This window comes from Cynocephalus volans, chromosome 14 (genome assembly GCF_027409185.1).
Source record: "Cynocephalus volans isolate mCynVol1 chromosome 14, mCynVol1.pri, whole genome shotgun sequence".
Lineage (NCBI taxonomy): Eukaryota > Metazoa > Chordata > Mammalia > Dermoptera > Cynocephalidae > Cynocephalus > Cynocephalus volans.
The window spans coordinates 91926055-91948616 of record NC_084473.1 but is presented as its reverse complement, the minus strand read 5'-3'; the positions used below and the strand labels follow the sequence as shown (position 1 = coordinate 91948616).

The 22562-nt window shown below is 40.8% G+C and overlaps 1 protein-coding gene across 1 annotated transcript in view; it reads left to right on the top strand.

Moving 5' to 3' along the window:
- The first annotated feature begins 7577 nt into the window (after nt 1–7577).
- LOC134362644 (interleukin-1 receptor-like 2) overlaps nt 7578–22562 on the top strand; it is a 52158-nt gene continuing 37173 nt past the window's right edge. Inside the window, exon 1 of the mRNA XM_063077823.1 lies at nt 7578–7676. Within this exon, the coding sequence (XP_062933893.1) occupies nt 7578–7676 (99 nt within the window). The remainder of the gene's footprint in view (nt 7677–22562) is intronic.

Here is a 22562-nt window from a genome sequence, read left to right as displayed (position 1 = left end):
CTCTCTGAAACCCCACCTTACCCGGCGGCTCCGCTGCCCCCTCTGGCCCCTCAGGGAAACAGATCGGCACCAGGCCGAGCGCCCGGTGATCCTAGCCCTGAGGGACCGGCTGCGGGGACTAGGAGCCGCCAACCTCGCAGTCCGAGAGACGGCTCCGGTCCTGACTCCACCGTAGCTTTGCCCCTCCGAGCCATAGGGCCCCCAGCTGAGCCTAATGGCTTGGTCCCTCTACAGTATTGGCCTTTTTCCTCAGCAGATCTTTACAATTGGAAGTCTAACCACCCGTCTTTTTCTGAAAAACCAGCAGGACTCACGGGACTTCTTGAGTCCCTTATGTTCTCTCACCAGCCCACTTGGGACGATTGCCAACAGCTACTCCAGATCCTCTTCACCACTGAAGAGCGAGAAAGGATTCTTCTGGAGGCCCGCAAGAACGTTCTCGGGGACAACGGGGCCCCTACACAACTCGAGAACCTCATTAATGAGGCCTTCCCCCTCAATCGACCTCAATGGGATTACAACACGGCCGAAGGTAGGGAGCGTCTTCTGGTCTACCGCCGGACTCTAGTGGCAGGTCTCAAAGGGGCAGCCCGGCGCCCCACCAATTTGGCTAAGGTAAGAGAGGTCTTGCAGGGACCGGTAGAACCCCCCTCGGTTTTCTTGGAACGCCTGATGGAGGCATATAGGAGATACACTCCGTTTGACCCCTCTTCTGAGGGACAGCAGGCGGCAGTTGCAATGGCCTTCATCGGACAGGCAGCCCCAGATATCAAGAAAAAGTTGCAGAGGCTAGAGGGGCTCCAAGATTATTCCTTACAAGATTTAGTGAGAGAGGCAGAAAAGGTGTACCACAAGAGAGAGACAGAAGAGGAAAAACAAGAAAGAGAAAAAAGAGAGACAGAAGAGAGAGAGAGACGGCGCGATAGGCGCCAAGAAAAAAACTTGACTAGGATTTTGGCCGCAGTGGTAGGTGAAAGAGGGTCTAGAGATAGGCAGACAGGGAACCTGAGCAACCGGGCAAAGAAAACACCTAGGGATGGAAGACCCCCTCTAGACAAAGACCAATGCGCGTACTGTAAAGAGAAGGGTCACTGGGCAAGAGAATGTCCCCGGAAAAAGAACATCAGAGAAGCCAAGGTTCTATCCCTAGACGACTAGGGGAGTCAAGGTTCGGACCCCCTCCCCGAACCTAGGGTAACATTGACAGTGGAGGGGACCCCCATCGAGTTTCTGGTCGATACCGGGGCTGAACATTCGGTGTTGACCCAACCCATGGGGAAGGTAGGGTCCAGGCGGACAGTCGTAGTAGGAGCAACCGGCAGCAAAGTCTACCCCTGGACCACACAAAGACTTTTAAAGGTTGGACATAAACAAGTGACCCATTCCTTTTTGGTCATACCTGAGTGCCCTGCTCCTCTGTTGGGCCGGGACATTCTGACCAAACTAAAGGCCCAAATCCAGTTTTCTACAGAGGGCCCACAAGTAACATGGGGAGATCACTCTACCATGTGCTTGGTCCTAAACCTAGAAGAAGAATACCGGCTGTATGAAAAGCCGGCCTCTCCCTCCATCGACCCATCCTGGCTCCAACTTTTTCCCACCGTATGGGCAGAAAAGACAGGTATGGGACTGGCCAATAACGTCCCACCAGTAGTAGTAGAGCTGAAATCGGGTGCCTCACCGGTGGCCGTCCGACAGTATCCAATGACTAAAGAAGCCCGGGAAGGCATCAGACCCCACATCCAAAGGTTCTTAGACCTAGGGGTCTTAGTGCCCTGCCAGTCGCCCTGGAACACCCCTCTGCTACCAGTAAAAAAGCCAGGGACCAATGACTATCGGCCAGTCCAAGACTTGAGAGAAATTAACAAAAGGGTGCAAGACATTCATCCCTCAGTCCCAAACCCATACAGCCTCCTGAGTTCCCTTCCGCCTAGTCACACTTGGTACTCAGTCTTGGATCTCAAGGATGCCTTTTTTGCCTCAAACTACACCCCAACAGCCAGCCACTGTTCGCGTTCGAGTGGAGAGACCCAGAAAAAGGTAACGCTGGTCAGCTGACCTGGACACGGCTGCCACAGGGGTTCAAGAACTCACCCACTCTCTTCGACGAGGCCCTCCACCGGGATTTAACTCCTTTTAGGGCTCTCAACCCCCAGGTCATATTACTCCAATATGTGGACGACCTCCTAGTGGCAGCTCCCACATATGAAGGCTGCAAAAGAGGGACACAAAAGCTCTTGCAGGAACTGAGTAAGTTGGGGTACCGGGTATCAGCTAAAAAGGCCCAGTTATGCCAGAAAGAGGTCACCTATTTGGGGTACCTGCTCAAGGAGGGAAAAAGATGGCTGACCCCGGCCCGGAAAGCTACAGTTATGAAGATCCCTACTCCCACAACCCCCAGGCAGGTCCGCGAATTTCTGGGTACTGCCGGATTCTGCAGGCTCTGGATTCCTGGGTTTGCTTCCCTGGCTGCACCCTTGTACCCCCTGACAAGGGAAAACATTCCTTTTACCTGGACTGAGGAGCATCAAAAGGCTTTTGACCACATAAAAAAAGCCTTGCTGTCTGCCCCCGCCTTGGCTCTCCCAGACCTCACCAAACCATTTACTCTATACGTAGATGAAAGAGCCGGTGTAGCCCGAGGAGTGCTTACTCAGACCCTAGGACCATGGCGACGGCCAGTAGCTTATCTATCAAAAAAACTGGATCCAGTGGCCAGTGGGTGGCCAACCTGCCTAAAAGCGGTTGCTGCAGTGGCACTCCTCCTCAAAGACGCTGATAAGTTAACCTTGGGGCAAAATGTGACTGTGATTGCTTCCCACAGCCTCGAAAGTATTGTGCGGCAGCCCCCCAATCGGTGGATGACCAATGCCAGAATGACTCATTACCAGAGTTTGCTGCTAAACGAAAGGATATCTTTCGCGCCCCCTGCTGTCCTGAACCCAGCTACCCTACTACCAGTCGAGTCAGAATCCACCCCAGTACACCAATGCTCAGAAATCCTTGCTGAAGAAGCTGGGACTCGACGGGACCTGAAGGACCAGCCATTGCCCGGAGTGCCTGCCTGGTATACAGACGGTAGCAGCTTCATTGTGGAAGGTAAGCGGAGAGCAGGGGCCGCCATCGTAGATGGCAAACGGACGGTATGGGCAAGCAGCCTGCCAGAAGGGACATCAGCCCAGAAGGCCGAGCTAATCGCCTTGACGCAGGCATTACGCCTAGCCGAAGGAAAAAACATCAACATCTACACGGACAGCAGGTCGCCATTATCCACTGCCCGGGCCACCAGAGAGGAAATAACCCTGTGGCGGCCGGGAACCGGAGGGCCGACGAGGCTGCAAAACAAGCCGCCCTGTCGGTCAGGGTGCTAGCAGAAACTATAAAGCTTCAAGAGCCAATCGAGCCTGCTCAAGCTAGGACCAAGCCAAGAGAGCTCACTCCTGACCAGGGAAAAGAATTCATTTAGCGGTTACATCAGCTAACACACTTAGGACCAGAAAAGCTCCTTCAACTAACGAGCCGCACCAGCCTCTCCATCCCGAATCTCCGGTCCACCGTTCAAGAAGTCGCCAATCGGTGTCCGGCTTGTGCCATGACTAATGCGACTACCACCTACCGAGAGACCGGAAAAAGACAACGGGGAGATCGACCCGGCGTATACTGGGAAGTAGACTTTACAGAGGTAAAGCCTGGCCGGTATGGGAACAGGTATCTGCTAGTATTTGTAGATACTTTCTCTGGATGGGTAGAAGCTTTCCCTACCAAAACTGAAACGGCCCTGACTGTATGTAAAAAGATACTAGAAGAAATCCTGCCCCGTTTCGGGATCCCTAAGGTGATCGGGTCAGATAATGGCCCAGCCTTTGTTGCTCAGGTAAGCCAGGGACTGGCCACACAACTGGGAATAAATTGGAAATTACATTGTGCGTATAGGCCCCAGAGCTCAGGTCAAGTAGAGAGAATGAATAGAACCATCAAAGAGACCTTAACTAAATTGGCCTTAGAGACCGGTGGAAAAGACTGGGTGGCCCTCCTTCCCTTAGCGCTGTTCAGAGCCAGGAATACCCCTGGCCAGCTTGGTCTGACCCCTTATGAAATCCTCCACGGGGGACCCCCCCCCATACTTGAGTTGGGAGGAACACTGGGTCCCGATGATAACTTTCTTCCTGTCTTATTTACTCACTTAAAGGCTTTAGAAGTTGTAAAAACCCAGATCTGGGACCAGATCAAGGAGGTATACGAGCCAGGTGCCGTGGCCATCCCTCATCCGTTCCAGGTCGGAGACCAAGTGCTGGTCAGACGCCATCGACCCAGCAACCTTGAGCCTCGGTGGAAAGGCCCGTATCTGGTATTGCTGACCACCCCGACCGCAGTAAAAGTTGATGGCATTGCAGCCTGGGTACATGCTTCTCACCTCAAGCCTGCGCCACCCTCCGTACCAGATGAATCCTGGGAGCTGGAGAGGACTGATAATCCTCTTAAGTTGCGCATTCGGCGGCGGCGGAGCAAGCCTACCAAGTAATAACCCTAACCAGCCCAACACCCTCACCTGGCAGGTACTGTCCCAAACTGGAAAGGTTGTCTGGTTCAAGACAGAAGTCCACCCCCTTTGGACTTGGTGGCCCTCCCTTACCCCTGATATATGTGCCCTGGCGGCGGGTCTCGAGGCTTGGGATATTCCAGAAATTGATGCACCGGCCTCTAAAAGAGTCAGGCCTCCTGACTCAAACTATGAAAATGCTTATAACCAGATCAAATAACTCCCCTTGGTTGACCACCCTACTGTCAACCATCGCCGGGCCCCTATTACTCCTCCTTCTGTTGTTCACCCTTGGGCCCTACGTCATCAATAGACTAGTCCAATTCATCAATGATAGGGTAAGTGCAGTTAAGATTCTGGTCCTTAGGCAAAAATACCAAACCTTAAATGGCGAAGATAACTTTTAATTCCGCTCTAAGATTAGAGCGATCCACAAGAGAAATGGGGGAATGAAGGAAGTGCTTTTTACAAGGGTATAGGGAAAATACAGCCAAAAAGTCAAGTTAAGAAACAAGGGGAACAGAGTCAAACAGGATATCTGTGGTTATGCACCTGGGCCCCGGCCCGAGGCAAAGGGCGGATAGTTCCCAGAAATAGACAAGTCAGTTAAAGTTTCAAGAGTGCCCCTCAGCTGTTTCAAGGACTCCCACTTGACCGAAGTTCACCCCTGGCTTGATTTAAACTAACCAATTACCTTGCTTCTCGCTTCTGTACCCGCGCTTTTTGCTATAAAAAGGACCCAGGAGCTCTACTCGGCGCGCCAGTCTTTCGAAAGACTGAGTCGCCCGGGTACCTGTGTGTTCAATAAACCTCTTGTTTTTGCATCCGAAGCCGTGGTCTCGCTGTTCCTTGGGAGGGTCTCCCTGAACTGACTGACTACCCACTGCGGGAGTCTTTCAAAAACAACAGATTTATAAATAATTTTGGGGACATAAAATGCACCTTTTCCCATTCCAGTGGTGCGTCAGGCCAGACTAGCTCTCAAGGTGTGTTTAGCCCAATATTACTGCTGCCATCTTTCTTGGAATGCCCAAAGTTTTCGTGACAGGTGGCACATCCAGAGAGAAGTAAGCAACCTTCGAACCCTTTTCATAAGGAATCTGCTTACAGCAGGGATTTAACGGTTAGGAGGCATCCAGTATGTTCCAGACCCCACGCAAGGCCCTGTGCTAGGAAGTAATGTAAGTGAGTGACACAGTCCTGGTGGGGACTGTGGCCAAGTGAAGAGCATGTGGCCATCTATTCAGCTCAAGCTCATCTTCCCATTTTTTTAAGGGAACCAGTAAATTAGAATTTGTGAGTGAGTGTATGTGTTTGTGTGTGTAATTTTCAATTTGTAAAGCTTTGTTGGGTCTGAATAAAACCCATCTGTGGGACCAATTTGGCCTGAGGGCCACAGTTTCGTGACTCTCCCATACTAACTTGCTTGACCTTAACAAATTATGTGATCTTTCTGAGTGTTGGTTTTCTTAACTGTAGAACAGAAATAATTTGGCCTGATAAGGTTGAAGTGGAAATTAACAGATCTCGTGTGAAGCAGATAATCTGTTCTCCCTCTCTTATTTCTATTCTGTGGTATTTGGGGACCCTTTCCGTGTCCCAGGATGGTCCATTTCTGCTCTGATTTATGCCAGATTCCTTAATTTCATACAGACTCTGTGTACAAAATTCCCTACTGAGCAGTACGCAGGTGGAAGGACTCAGGCTACCCTGTGTGCCTGACTCCAGTCCACAGCTTTAGTCTCTAGCAGGTCAAACTGCTCAGGGTTTGTGGAAGTGTGCTCTCCTGATTTAGTCTAGGCTGTGAATTATTAACTAGAGTTGGAGATCACACATCACATACATTAATCTGGATGTCAGAGTTGCATTTAAAATATTTAAATCTGGGAGCTGTAAAATGAGGAAAAATAATCTTTCATAAAAATTAGACAGAGACTGTCTGTCGTGGAAGAAAACGAACATGAATTCTCTCAAATCTTTAACAACCAGATGTAATACATATCTAGTAAACTATATAATTTTACTTTTTACTTTGAAAAAATTTCAAATTTAAATAAAATTTGCAAGAATAGCATAAAGAACTCTTGTCTAACCTTTATCTAGATTCCTCATTTTAAAGACCATTTCCCCATATTTACTTTATAATTTTCTCTCTCTCTATGTGTGTGTATATTACACACAATATTTTCTAAACCACTTTTTCTAATTCATTACAGTTGTATGCATCACACCCCTTTACCTCTTCATATTTCAATGTATATTTCCTGCATCTTTTCAGTGGATATTTATACATTTCTTACATAAACACAGTATAGTTATCAAATTCAGAAAATTTAACCATCATATAATACTTTTATCTAATCTGTAGTTTATATTGTAATCTTATCAATGGTCTCATTAATGACATTTTAAACTTTTTTTCCCCTTTCCGGTAGAGAATCCAATCCAGGATCACACATTGCATTTGGTTGCCATGAATCTTCCATCTCTTTTAATCTAGAATAGTTCCTCAGTCTTTGTTTTTCATGACATTGACATTTTCAAGGAACACAGGCAATTGGTTTATATTACACCCTTCACTTAGGTTTGTCAGGCATTTCCTCGTGGTCAGGTCCAGGCTGTACCTTGTTGGCTAGAACGCTGCGTAAGTGCTTTGCGTTCTCTCCAGAGTGACACTCAGAAGCACATGGCACCCACTTGCCCCGAATTGGCGATATTCAGTTTAACCACTTGGTTAAGCTGTCGTCCAGTTTCTCCACTGCATAAATCCCATTTGTCTTTTGTAATGAATGATTTGTCAGATGCATATTGTTTTGTTTGAATCAGAGGGTTTGCACAGGGCCTTGAATATGATTTGAAAAGATTTGAAGATAAGCTGAATCGTTTGATTTTGTGATTGTTGAAGAGTTTATGAGGTTCCAATCTGCCATTTTCTTGCAGGAATACAGATGGCTGTTACAGAATACATGTAAACCTAACTGTTTTAGAAAAATATTGGTGTGACATTTCCAGAAGCAGTCTACCAAATTTATCAGACATGTACGAACAAATATTACATCTTGGAAAAGATGGCTTTCTTATGTGCCATCTGAACTTCCCGAAGAGTTGTGTTTTGGATTCAGTAAAGTGGTATAAGGTAAAAAAAATAATCTTCCTATTGATATTTTTCCTCCTCTTCTTTAAAACCCACTTGTTTTTTTCTACGTTAAGTTGTATCTTTTAAGACAGAATAGATAAAGAGATTTGTGTGCCTATGATAGATTTGTTAGCTAACAGCCCTTGATGTTAACCTGCCAATTATTTATTTTAAAACTTTTGGTTATTATGGCTTTCTTTTGTTTTATTATTTGGATCCTCCACCTTCCCCCCATTATCTTACTTTTTCTCCTCTCTCTCTTTTTTTAACATTAATTAATTTGTTCGAATGGGTACTACATGTTCCTGGTTCAATAATTACAGATTATCTCTTCTCTTTTAATATCTGCTTCTGCAGTAAGATTTATCTTTAGTCCTTATCACAATATATTTGTTCTCTCTCTCAATTAGTTATATCAGAAATTTCTCAGTTCTATTGCTTTTACAAAAAGCTAACTTTTGACTTTTTTGATCCTTTCAATGATATGTTTCATGTTCATTTGTTTCTGTTTTCCTCTTTCACAAGGAATGTGGAAGTGAATGTTCCTATACATGGCTGTTGATGTACATTTACCAGAGTGTGATGTTTTCTAGTGTACATGACTACTAGCCCTAGGACAGCTAGATTTAGGGTATGCGTATGACTGAAGTATTCAACTTTATTGATGTTGCCAAATTGCTATACAAAATTTTATATCAGTTTGTACTCTCGCCAGTAATATTCTAAATTCCCTACAGCCTTGTGTAGGACTTTGTACTGGAAGACTTTAATTAATTAACCAATTAATTTTTTACCAATTTGGTGGGTGTAAAATGTTACCGTATCACTGTTTTAGTTTGCTTTTCCTTAATTATTAATAAGATTGACCACTTTTTTCCATCTTTTTTTCCGTATGTTTATTGGCCATTTCTGAATCCCTTCTGAGCTGCCCACTAATTTCTTTTGCTATGCTTTTTTTTTTTTTCATTTTTCTTACCCTTTCCTTGCTGACATATAGGTGATTTTATATATCTATTTATCCTGGGTACCAATGCTGGGCATGCATTAAAAATATATATATACATATATTTTTTTGACCAGTAAGGGGATCGCAACTCTCAGCATGGTGTGGTCCGCACCACGCTCAGCCAGTGAGCGCACCAGCCATCCCTATATAGGATTCGAACCCATGGTCTCCGCGCTACCAGCGCCGCACTCTCCCGAGTGAGCCACGGGGCTGGCCCTTTAAAATAATATTTTTAATGAAGTATAACATATACATAAAAATGCACAAATCATAAATGCATGAGCTTTTGGATTATCAGAAAGTGAACACACCTTTTAATCACCCCTTCTCACCAAGGTCAAGAACGAAAATATTACCAGCACCTCTGAAGGCCCATCTCTGCCATTTTGCAAAAACTGCAATTCTCAAAGATAACACTGATTCCCAAAGATAACCATCCACCTGACTTACACTATCATAGGTTTTATTTGACATTTTTTAAACTTTTTAAATTTGAATCATATTGTGTGTAGTATTTTGTGTCTCTTCCTTGGCTCAATAGTAAACCTGTGAGAAGCATCAGTGTTTTTGCATGTAGCTCTAGTTCATCCATTTTCATTGCTGTGCAGTATTTCATTATTATCATCAGATATTTTAGTTGTTCCTAATTTGAGGGTATTAGAAATAAATCTGGTATGAACATTATTACATGTATCTTTTGGTTCATTTATGCATGCAATTTTGTGGGGCATTTTATGTAAGAGTGAAATGGTTGGATCATAGGAAATACCTTTTTTTAACAAATGACCATTTGATCTGAGAGGAAAGAAAGGAACACTTATTTTCCAGAGAAAAGGCAATCTGTAGATCGGGAACACAGCCTCTGAGGAAAGGAGAAAGAACCGATTTTAAAAAATTTTTTGTTATTTATTATTAGCACGTTCATTATTACAAATCATGATTTTTCTTTATGCCCTTTACCCAACCTTTCACTCTCCAAACCCCGTCCCTCTCTCCTCCCCATCTTCTCTCCTTCTGAAAGTTCAACGTATTGTTGCAGTCTCCTTTCCTTCCTTCCTTCCTTCCTTCCTTCCTTCCTTCCTTCCTTCCTTCCTTCCTTCCTTCCTTCCTTCTTTCCTTCCTTTCTTCCCTCCCTCCTTCCTTCCTTCCTTAGTTCCTTCCTTCCTTCCTTCCACCCAGTTATAAGTGAAAACATGCAGTATTTCTCTTTCCTTGTCAGGCTTATTTCACTTAACATAATTTTCTCTAGACTCATCCATGTTGCTGCAAATGCCCGAATTTCATTCATTTTTATGGCTTGGTATTCCATTGCGTAGATATACCACAGTTTCCTTACCTACTCATCCGATGAGGGACATTTGGGCTGGTTCTCTATTTTGGCTATTGTAAATAGTGCTGCAATAAACACGGGAGTACAGGTATCCCTTCAACATGATGATTTCCATTCCTCTGGGTATATTCCCAGCAGTGGAATAGCTGGGTCATGTGGTAGATCTATCTGTAATTGTTTGAGGAACCTCTATACAATTTTTCATAAAGGCTGCACCATTTTGCAGTCCCACCAACAGTGTATGAGAGTTCCTTTTTCTCTGCAACCTCTCCAACATTTATCATTCTCAGTCTTTTGGATATTAGCCATCCTAACCGGAGTGAGACGGTATCTCACAGTGGTTTTGATTTGCATTTCCCAGATGCTGAGTGATGTTGAGCATTTTTCATGTGTCTGTTGGCCATTTGTATGTCTTCCTTTGAGAAATGCCTATTTAGGTCCTTTACCTATTTTTTAATTGGGTTATTTGTTTTTTTGCTGTAAAGTTGTTTTAGTTCCTTGTATATTCTGGATATTAATCCTCTGTCAGATATATATCTTGCAAATATTTTCTCCCACTCTGTTGGTTGTCTTTTCACTCTGTTGATTGTTTCTTTTGCTGTGCAGAAGCTTTTTAGTTTGATATAATCCCATTTGTTTATTTTTCTTTTAGTTGCCCGTGCTTTTGTGGTCCTATTCATGAAGTCTGTGCCCACTCCTACTTCCTGGAGTGTTTCCCCTATGTTTTCTTTAAGGAGTTTTATTTTTTCAGGATATATATTTAATTCTTTAATCCGTTTTGAGTTGGTTTTGGCATATGATGAGAGGTACGGGTCTGGTTTCATTCTCCTGCATATGAATATCAAGTTTTCCCAGCACCATTTGCTGAAGAGGCAGTCTCTTCCCCAGTGTGTAGACTTGGTGCCTTTGTCAGAGATCAAATGGCTGTAGGTGTGTGGGTTGATTTCTGGATTCTCTATCCTATTCCGTTGATCCATGTGTCTGTTTTTATGCCAGTACCATGCTATTTTGGTTATAATAGCTATGTAATATAGTTTAAAGTCATTTATTTATTTTTATTTTTTTTTTTGCTCAGCATTGCTTTGGCTATTTGTGGTCTTTTATTATACCATACAAATGTCTGGATAGTTTTTTCCATTTCTGAGAAAAATGTCATTGGAATTTTGATGAGGATTGCATTGAGTCTGTATATCACTGGGTAGTATGGACATTTTCACAATGTTAATTCTTCCGATCCAAGAGCATGGGATATCTTTCCATCTTCTTGCATCCTCTTTAATTTCTCTCTGCAGTGGTTTGCAGTTCTCTTCATAGAGATTTTTCACATCCTTGGTTAACTTTATTCCTAAGTATTTTATTTCTTGGTGACTATTGGAAATGGGCAGGCTTTCTTGATTTCTTTTTGTGCGTGTTCACTGTTGGAGTATAGAAATGCTACTGATTTTTGTGTGTAGATTTTGTATCCTGCAACTTTGCTGAAATCATTTATCAACTCCAAGAGTTTTTTTTGTAGAGGCTTTAGGCTGTTCAGTATGTAGGATCATATCATCTGCAGACAAGGACAATTTGACTTCATCTTTTCCAATCTGGATGCCCTTTATTTTCTTCTCTTCTCTGATTGTTCTTGCTAGTACTTCCAACACTATACTGAATAGGAGTGGTGAGAGTGGGCATCCTTGTACTGTTCCTGTTCAGGATGATATTGGCAGTGGGCTTATCATATATGGCTCTAATTGTATTGAGATACTTTCCATCTATACCTAACTTGTACAGAGTCTTTATCATAAACGAATGCTGAATTTTGTCAGATGCTTTTTCAGCATCTATAGAGATGATCATATGGTTTTTGTCTTTGCTTTTATTGATGTGGTGTATCACATTTATTGATTTGTGTATGTTGAACCAACCTTGCATCTCTGGGATGACTCCCACTTGATCATGGTGTATAATTTTGTGTATGTGTTGCTGTATTCTGTTAGCTAATATTTTATTGAGGGTTTTTGCATCTATATTCACCAAGGATATTGGCCTGTAGTTTTCTATTTTTGATGCATCTTTGTCTGGTTTTGGGATCAGGGTGATATTTGCCTCATAGAATGAGTTTGAGAGAATGGCCTCTGTTTCAATCTTTTGGAATAGTTCGTAGAGAATTGGTATCAGTTCCTCTTTGAAGGTTTGGTAGAACTCTGCAGTGAACCCATCCAGTCCTGGACCTTTCTTTGTTGGGAGCTTTCTGCAAACAGCTTCAATGTCTTTTACTGTTATTGGTCTGTTCAGATTTTCTATACCATCTTGGCTCAGTTTTGGTAGTTTGTATGTGTGCAGAAATTTATCCATTTCCTCCAGATTTTCAAATCTGTTGGTATATAGTTGTTTATAGTGGTTTCTAATTATTCCTTGTATTTCTGAGGTATCAGTTGTAATATCACCTTTTTCATTTCTAATTTTTGTTACTTGGGCCTTCTCTCTTCTTTTCTTAGTTAGCCTTGCTAAAGGTTTGTCAATTTTATTTATCTTTTCAAAAAACCAACTTTTTGTTTATTGATCTTTTGTATTGCTTTTTCGGTTTCTATTTCATTTAGTTTTGCTCTGATCTTAATTATTTCTTTCCATCTAATGCCTTTGGGTTTGGATTGTTCTTGTTTTTCTAGATGTTTAAGGTGAAGTGTTAGGTTGTTTATTTGCCGTCATTCCATTCTTCTGAAGTAAGCATTTAATGCAATAAATTGCCCCATTAGTACTGCTTTTGCAGTATCCCACAGGTTTTGGTATGGTGTGTTATTATTAGTAGCAGTAGTTTAAGGGAAATTTTATGATTTCCTGTTTAATTTCTTCTTGTACCCATATGTCATTAAGTAGAATGTTGTTTAATGTCCATGTGTTTGTATAGTTTCCAGAGTTTCATTTGTTATTGATTTCTAATTTTAATCCATTGTGATCAGGAAAAATACATGGAATAATTACAATTTTTTCGAATTTGTTGAGACTTGTTTTGTGACCTAACATGTGGTCTATCCTGGAGAATGTTCCATGAGCTGATGAGAAGGATGAATATTCTGAGGTTGTTGGATGGAGTGTTCTGTAGATATCTGCCAAGTCCAATTGGTCTAAAGTGTTATTTATTTCTCTATTGACTTTTTGCCTAGATGATCCATCCAATGTTGAGAGGGGGGTGTTCAGGTCCCCCACTATTATGGTGTTAGTGTCTCTCTCATTCTTTAAATCTAATAGTATTTGCTTTATAAATCTGGCTGCTCCAACATTGGGTGCATATATATTTACGATTGTTATGCCTTCTTGATGGATAGATTCTTTTATCATTATATAGTGGCCTTCTTTATTTCTTTTTATGGTTTTTGATTCAAAGTCTATTTTATCTGATATAAGAATAGTTACTCTAGCTCATTTTTCATTTCTGTTTGCAAGGTACATCTTTTTCCGTCCTTTCACTCTTAGTCTATGTGTGTCTTTACGGGTGAGGTGGGTCTCTTGAAGGCAGCATGTTGTTGAGTCCATCTTTTTAATCCAGTCAGTCAGTCTGTGTCCTTTGAGTGGGGAATTTAATCCCTTTACATTCAGAGTTATTATTGAAAGGTGTTGATTTACTCCTAGCATTTTATTGATTTTTGTTTAGATGTCTTAAGTATCTTTCGTTCCTTTCTTTCTGACTTTCTGTTTGTCTTCTGTATTTGTTGGTTTCTTGAGGTGGGAGATTAACTATTTTTTCTCTACATTTTTGTTTTACTGGTACATTTTGTTCTTTCTTGAGTATTCATGGCAGTATTGGTTGTTTTTCAGGTATCAAACCCAGTACTTCCTTGAGAACTTCTTGTAAGGCTGGTCGTGTGGTAGTGAACTCTTGGAGTTTTTGTTTGTCTGAGAAATATACTATTTGTCCTTCATTTCAGAAGGATAACCTTGCTAGGCAAAGTATTCTTGGCTGGCAATACTTGTCCTTTAGTATTTCAAATATATCATCCCAGTCTTTTTCTGGCTTTTAGGGTTTCTGATGAAAAGTCTGATGTTAGTCTGATTGGGACTCCCTTATAGGTGCCTTGATGCTTCTCTCTTGCCGCTCTTAAGATTCTCTCTTTGTCTTTGAGTTTTGCCAGTTTGACCGTAATATGTCTTGGAGAGGACCTTTTGGGGTTGAATATGTTTGGGGATCTTTAGGCCTCCTGAATCTGAAGATCTGTGACTTACTCTATACCTGGGAAGTTTTCTGCTATTATTTCATTGAATATGTTTTCAATGCCATTTCCTTTTTTCTCCCCTTCTGGAATACCCATGATTTAGATATTTGAGTACTTAAGGTTCTCTGTTATCTCTCTTAGATTTTCTTCAATTTTTAAAATTCTTTTTTCTTTTTTCTGGTCTGCCTGTGTTAATTCAAACAGCCTGTCTTCAAGGTCAGAGATTCTCTCTTCTGCTTGCTCTAGCTGCTGGTTAGACTCTCTGTTGTGTTTTATATTTAGTTGAATGAATCCTTCAGCTCCACAAGTTCTGCTACATTTTTTTTCAGGGCATTGATTTCTTTGTACATTTCTTCTTTCAGATCTTGTAATTTTTTTCTCATTTCGTTGTGTTGTCTAACTGATTTTCTTGTATCTCATTTAGTTTCGTAAGAATTGTTGCTCTAAATTCCTTGTCAGTCATTTTAAGAACTTCCTGTTCTATAGGAGCTAGAGCTTGAGAGTTATTATTTTCCTTTGGTGGTGATGTATTTTCTTGATTTTTCATATTTCTGGTATCTTTCCTTTGGTGTTTAGTCATTGTGGCAGGGGATATCATGGTCCACTTGTTCCACCCTGATGTCTGGCCTGGATCCTGAAAGGACTGCCAATTCTGGGCAGTGGGACCTAGGCTGGGCTGGGAGTCCCATGGCACCTGCTTATTCCAGTGCAGCTGACTCAAGGGCATCTGGGCCTGGCAGTTCTCAGGCCTCTCTGGGCAGCAGGCACTGGCCTGGGCTGCGGGTCCCATGGAACCTGCCTTTTCCAGTGTGGCTGACTCAGGGCATGTGGGCCTGGTGGCTCTCAGGCCTCTCTGGGCAGCAGGCACTGGCCTGGGCTGGGGGTCCTGCTGTGCATGGCTCCTGCCTGTTCTAGCACAACTCTCAGGCCTCCTGTTGTTGCTTTTTAATAATTGCAAATTGGTTGATTTGCAGAAGAGAGTGATGCTAGGAACTGTCTACTCCACCATCTTAACCGGAACTCTTTTATAATTTTCTGTGTTGATATCTTACATGTGTTCTGTTAAACTTATTCCTGGGAAATTGATGTGTTTGGATACTATTGCAATAGTATGGTTTTTGTATTTTTATATTCTTCTTGTTACTGGTGTATAGAAACACAATTTACTTTTGTATGTTGTCCTTGTTTCTAGCAACCTTGATAAATTTGTTTGTTTACCCTAATGATTGTTTTGTAGATTCTTTTGGATTTTCCACATATACAACGATGTTGTTTGTAGATTAATGAGTTTTATTTTTTGCTTTTTTATTGTTATGACTTTTATGTCTTTTTACTTCCTTATTACACTAGCTAGGATCTCCAGAACACTCCAGAAGTTATTACCACTGCAATGTTATTACTCTACTCCAATGTTATTGCTGCTCCTGAAGTAGCAATAGCATCATTTCTGTATCATTTCATTTCACCACAGAAAACACTTTTAACATTTTTCCATTAAATGTGATGTTTGATTTAAGATTTTAATTAGTTCCCTTTATCCAATTAGAAAATTTTTCTAGCTTGCTTGGATTTTTATTATGCATTGATTTTGTTTTATAAAATGCCTTTTTGACTTTTCATATAATTTTTCTTTTTATTCTGTTAATGTGCTGAATAAAAAGGATTACTTTTTAAATGTTATGTAAATTTTGCATTCCTGAAATAACCCCATTTGGTGACTAACCCTTTTCATACATTGCCAGATTTGGTTTGCTAATATATTGTTTAAGATTTTTGCATCTATGTCATGAGTAATATTGGTTTGCAATTTTTGTTTCTTCTTATATCCTGTCAGATTTTGGTATGAAGGATATACTGGCCTTATAAAATAAGTTGGGAAGTAAGTCTTACTTTTCATTTTTCTAGAAATGTTTAAGATTAGTTTTATTTCTTCTTTTATATGCTTTAAGAGTTTAGTAGTGAAGCCAGCTGGGACTGGAATTCTTTCTGAGGGAGGGTTTTTAATTACAGATTCAGTGTCTTTCATAGCTATAGGACTATTCAGATTTTCTATTCTTGTAGCAAATTTAGCATGCTGTACTTGTTTTAAAATTTCTGCTTTATCTACTAATTTTCAAATTATTGAGGTAATATTATTCAAAATATACTCTTGTTGTCTTTTTAATATTTGTAGGATTTTTAGTGGTGTCTCTTTTTTCACTTTCCTTGTCATATATTTCCATTTTCTCTTGTATTTTGTTGATTACTCTTTCCAGGGGTTTATCAGTATTATTAGTCTTTTCAAAATGCAAAGTTTAGGCTTTGTTAGTCCTGTTTTTTATTAGCTTGTTCTCTGTTTCATTAATTTCTGCTCACATCTAGTTTTTTCTTCTCTACATGTTCTTTGATTTTAATTTGCTGTTATTTTATTAACTTTATGAGATTGATTCTTTGATCATGAATTATAAGCCTTCTTTTCTCATATATGCATTTAAAGTTGTAATTTTCCTTTAAACTCAGTTTTAGTTGCTTTCTACAGGTTTTGATATATTCTCATCATCATTCAGTTCAAAATATTTTCTGATTGTCAATTTGATACCTTCTTTGATTTTGAAAGGTGGCTTAATTCGCAAATGCAGTTTTGGGTTTTTTTGCTTTTAATTTACTTTGCTGTTTGTGGTATGAAGCTTAATTGCACTTTGATAGAGAACATACTATATTGAATTTTAATGGTTTTTTTAAACCAAATACTTCTTTTTTATTCTGTAAGATTTAACATGTTAATTTTATCTTTAATCATAAGAGCATGATTAACAAAATGTGTTGTGGCGGGATTATGAAAAATGTCTTCTTTTGGGTTTTTTTTATGAATATTCATCAGATACAAAGCTGATTGTCACCCCTCATGCCCATGATGTGAGGGCCAGATTCATACTGGCAGCATATGCATTACCACAAATTGCATTGGTGCCCCATGTCCCCCACCCAATTATCCCCAACCTCCCTCTCCCTCCCCTGTCCCCCTCAACTCCACTTTGTAGCCCAAGGAATGTTCTCTCCTTCTGCAAGACCAGTGCACTACTGTGGTCTTTCTTTCATTCCCTCTTTCTCTCTTAGCTCCTACATATGAGTGAATCCATATGCTATTTATTCCTCTATGCTTTGCTTATTTCACTCAACATAAGTTTCTCCAGGCTCATCCATGTTGTTGCAAATGGGAGTATTTCATTCTTTTTTATGGAAGAGTAGTATTCCATGGTGTATATATACCAGTTTCCTTATCCAGTCATCTATCAATGGACATTTAGGTTGGTTCCATGTCTTGGCTATTGTAAACGGAGCTATGATAAACATGGGAGTGCAGGTATCCCTTCAACATGATGATGTCCATTCCTCTGGGTATATACCCAGAAGTGGGATTACTGGATCATATGAAAGATCTATCTGTACTTGTTTGAGAAACCTCCTGTTACTGTTTTTCATAGTGGTTGTACTAATTTACAGTCCCACCAACAGTGTAGGAGAATTTACTTCTCTTCCCACCCTCGCCAGCATTTGTTATTCACTGTCTTCTTGATTATAGCCAGTCTAACTGGGTTGAGGTGGTATCTCAATGTAGTTTTAATTTGCATTTCCCTGGTGACTAGTGATGTTGAGCATTTTTTCATGTACCTGTTGGCCATTTGTATGTCTTGCTTTGAAAAATGTCTATTCAGCTCCTTTGCCCATTTTTTAATTGGATTGTTTGGGTTTTTTTTACTGTATAATTGCTTGAGTTCTATGTATATTATGGATATTAATTCCTTGTTGGATGCATAGTTAGCAAAAATTTTCTCCCACTCTGTAGGTTTTCATTTCACTCTGTTGATTGGTTCCATTGCTGTGCAGAAGCTTTTTAGTTTGATATAGTCCCATTTGTTTATTTTTTCTTTTGCTGCTTACGCTTTCAGACTCATGTTCATGAAGGCTGTGCCCAGATCTAGTTCCTGAAGTGTTTCACCTATATTTTCCCTTAGTAGTTTTACAGTTTCAGGTCTTATACTTAAGTCTTTAACCCATTTTGAGTTGATTTTAGTGTATGGTGAGAGATGCATATCTAGTTTCATTCTTCTGCATATGGATTTCCAGTTTTCCCAGTACCACTTGTTGAAGAGGCAATCTTTTCCCCAATGTAGGTTTTTGTTGCCTTTGTCCAATATCAGATGGCTGTAAGACTGTGGGGTGATTTCAGCGTTCTCAATTCTACTCCACTGGTCTGAATGTTTATTTTTATACCATGCCATGCTGTTTTGGCTGCAATAGCTTTGTAGTATAATTTGAAGTCAGGTAGTGTTATGCCTCTAGCTTTATTTTTTTTGCTCACAATTGCTTTGGCTATTTGGTGTCTTATGCTGTTCCATATGAAAGGTAAGATCGTTTTTTCCATTTCTGTGAAGAATATCCTTGGTATTTTGATGGGGATTGCATTGAATCTGTAGATGGCTTTGGGTAGTATAGACATTTTCACAATGTTAATTCTTCCAATCGAAGAGCATGGAATATCTTTCCATGTTTTTATGTCTTCTTTAATTTCTTTTGGAAGTAGTTTGTAGTTCTCATTGTAGAGGTCTTTCTTCTTCTTGGTCGAATTGAACCCAAGGTATTTTATTTTTTCATGACAATTGTAAATGGGATTTCTTTATTTCTCTTTCTGTTAGTTCATTAATTGAGTATATAAATGCAACTGTTTGGGGGGCATTTATTTTGTATACTGCAGTGTTACTGAAGTTATTAACGAGCTCTAGGAGTTTTTTGACAGAGTCTTTAGGTTTTTCTATATATAGTATCATGTCATCTGCAAATAGGGACAGTATGACTTCCAGATATTTTCAATCTGGATGCCCTTTATTTTTTTCTCTTGCCTGATTGCTCTGGCTAGTACCTCCAATACTATGTTAAATAGAAGTGGTGAGAGTGGGCATCCTTGTCTTGTTCCTGTTCTTAACAGAAAGGCCCTCAGTTTTTGCTTATTCGGAATGATGTGGTGGGCTTGTCATAAACGGCTTTTATTGTGTTGAGGTATTTTCCATCTGTACCTAATTTGTTGAGAGTCTTTATCATGAAGGGATGTAGAATTTTGTCAAATGCTTTTTCAGCATCTATTGAGATATATTGTCTTTGTCCTTGATTTTGTTGATTTGATGTATCACTTGTATTGACTTTCATATGTTGAACCATCCTTGCATCCATGGAATGAATCCCACTTGATCATAGTGTATAATTTTTTTAATATGTTGCTGTATTCTGATTGCTAACATTTTGTTGAGGATTTTTGCATCTATGTTTATCAAGGATTTTGGCCTGTAATTTTCTTTTTTTGTTGTGTCTTTATATGGTTTTGGTATCAGAGTTATGTTGGCCTTATAGAATGAGTTTGCGAGAGTAGCTTCTGTTTCAATGTTTTGGAATAGTTTGAGGATAATTGGTATTAACACCTCTTTAAAAGTTTGATAAAACTCAGGTGTAAAGCCACCTGGACCTGGACTTTTCTTTCTTGGAAGATTGCCTCTTTAATTACCTCTTCAATCTCCTTGCTTATTATTGGTCTGTTCAGGTTTTCTATCTCTTCTTGGTTCAGTCTTGGTAGTTTGTTTGTGTCTAGAAACTTATCCATATCTTCTAGATGACCTAACACTATGCCTCAAAGAACTTGAAAAACAACAACAATCCAAAACCTAAACCTAAACAGTCTGTCAGGCATCACCTTCAGAATCGACAGATGATTGTAGAAGGAAAGCAGATTCTCATGCCAGATTCACATCACTGAGTCCCTTTTCTTCTGGATTTTGGCCTCACAATGTCTCACTATTGTAATAACTTTCCAATGTCTTCAACCAGAAGGTGGGGGGTTTTTTTGCTTGTTTTTGTTTTTGTTTGTTTTAATTAGTTCACCTTTTCTGGTTGTTCTAAGTAGGATAGTTAGTTCTAAACATCTAGCTTGCCATTAATGAAAAGCTCATCTTGATGAACTTTTCAAAGGCATCTTTATAGATTTTATAGCTACCACCAGTGCCTTCTCCACCTGCGAGTATAGTACCTGGCAATGAGGAAATTGTATTAGTCCATTTTGTGTTGCTATCATAAAATACCACAGACAGGATAATTTATAATGAACAGAAATTTATTTCTCACAGTTCTGGAGGCTGGGAAGCTCAAGATCAAGGGGCCATCATCTGGCAAGGGCCTTCTTGCTGCATCTTCCCATGGCAGAAGGGCAAAGAGAAGGCGAGAGAGAGAAAGACAGAGAGAGCGAGGGCAAGAGGAGACCAAACTTGTCTTATAACAAACCCACTCCCACAATAATGACTTTAATCCATTCATGAGGATGGAGCCCTCGTAGCCTAATCACCTCTTAAAGGTCCCACCTTTCAAAATTGTTGCACTGGGGATTAAGCTTCCAACACATGTTTCCTGGGGTGTCTCGCGCTACCGTCTCGCCAGCAAGAACGACGCGGCACACAAAGGATCCTTCTGCAGATAAGCTTTAATGCCTCTTGAGAGGAAGAGCATAAGCTTGCTAAAAATGGAGACCCCGAGCGAGGGGAGCTGCGCCCCTTATATAGAGACAGTCCCTCGCCTAGGACGTGTTCCCATCTGATTGGCGGTCGTGCATCAGCCCAGATGACGCCACGGGAGAGGCAGAGACTAGAGGTGGGGAAATTCCCAGCACATGCGCTCTAGACTTGTTTTTGCCGATTGTCAGTGTCGGCCGGCGCCATCTTGTAATGGCGATTACGCTGTAACGTGGGCAGCTCCCCACACTGGGGGATACATTAAAACCACTGCAGAGATGTCCAGTAAATATGTACTGAATAGATGAATACCCACCAAGTTCCTTCTACTTTCCAATATTTTCCATATTTCTTTCAACTATTGGGCCAATGAAAAAAATTACAGTGACAAGCATTCATTCAACACTTGCTATGTCAGGATGTGTGACATGCATCTCGCATGTACTACCTCATTTTCCTCTTGTTAGCATTGGCTCTGATTACAATTTAACTATTAAAAAGACTCCTGTTCCCTTCAGAGAGTATTGATTGCCAGGCCTCAGTTTCCACAGTCTCTGTTGGCTTTGACTTTGGCATCACTCACTTTTCAAGCTTTGGACTTTTCAGGACATACTGTTACACACTCCTCTGTGTAGCTTCTTCAGACTCCACACCTCAGGCATCTTCCACCTCAAAACCATCACCTTCTGGCACCAGTATTATGACTCTTTACAGTCTTGACAGTAGGACAGTTTTTTCCTCCTGACCTGGACCCATTTTCATAGGTGCACAAGCACTTGACATTCATAGAGAGGCAGATTTTCAGAGTCAACTCTGCCTCTAATCAGTTTCAAGTCCCAGATGTGTTGTCTTCATTTGCTCACTTATAAAATGAAGGTTTAGTTTACGTGATTTCAGAAGGCTTGTCAAGCCTTAAGATTACTAGCCTAAGGACAAAAAATATTCTCTTCTATTCCAGTATTACCAGACTTTGAGAACCAGGTGATCATTAGCAACATAGGAAGTGTTTTGATCATTTATTATTATCCAGTGTAAATTTCTATTTCTGTAGGACTTGAAGCTGAACTCCCAGCTGTGATTAACAATCCGAAGTGGGCATCAAATTTTATTCTACGTACTTTTTAAAAATTAGGTGCTTGGTCTCACCCTCTATTAACTGAGATCATCCATGCATGGGACTCAGGCGCCTATATTTAAAGAAAAATAAAACACAATCACTAGGCTTGAGAAGGTAGGAGGAGGCTAGCCGGCAAGCAGTATAAGAGGGAGGGACCATCCTGAAGTTCTCCCGCCTGCTCATATTCAGTGACCAGTTAGGCTGTGCTTTTGCCACTCACTAGTTCTCAGACCTTGGTTCACTCTTTGGGCTTCAGTGTTTTCATCTGAAAAACGAGAGGGTTAGAATCAATTCTTCAAGTATTTGGAGCCTGTTATCTGCCTGGTGCTGTGCAAGGCTCTGGGGATTTAATAATGAAAGGGAGTCCTTGTAGCATGTGCAGAAGCATTAGTGAGAGAGAGAATGGTGCTTGGGGACACTGGTTGGAGTTTAGGGTACATGTATGAGTGGAGCAAGGTGATGCTAGAAAACAGAGACCTTGTATGCTAACCTAAACACAGCCCTTTCCCCTTTAAGTATTTCAACATCTAATCACACCATCAGGATAGTGACGTGATCAAATTTACATTTTAGGAAAGTTTTTCTGTAGGCACCGTGGTAAATAAACTGGAGGGGCTTAGGAACAGTGGCATGTCGACCATTTAGGCTACTTTAGGAATTCGGTTAAGAAGTGGGGCTCATTTAAGAGAGTGTATGGATAGAACTGATAA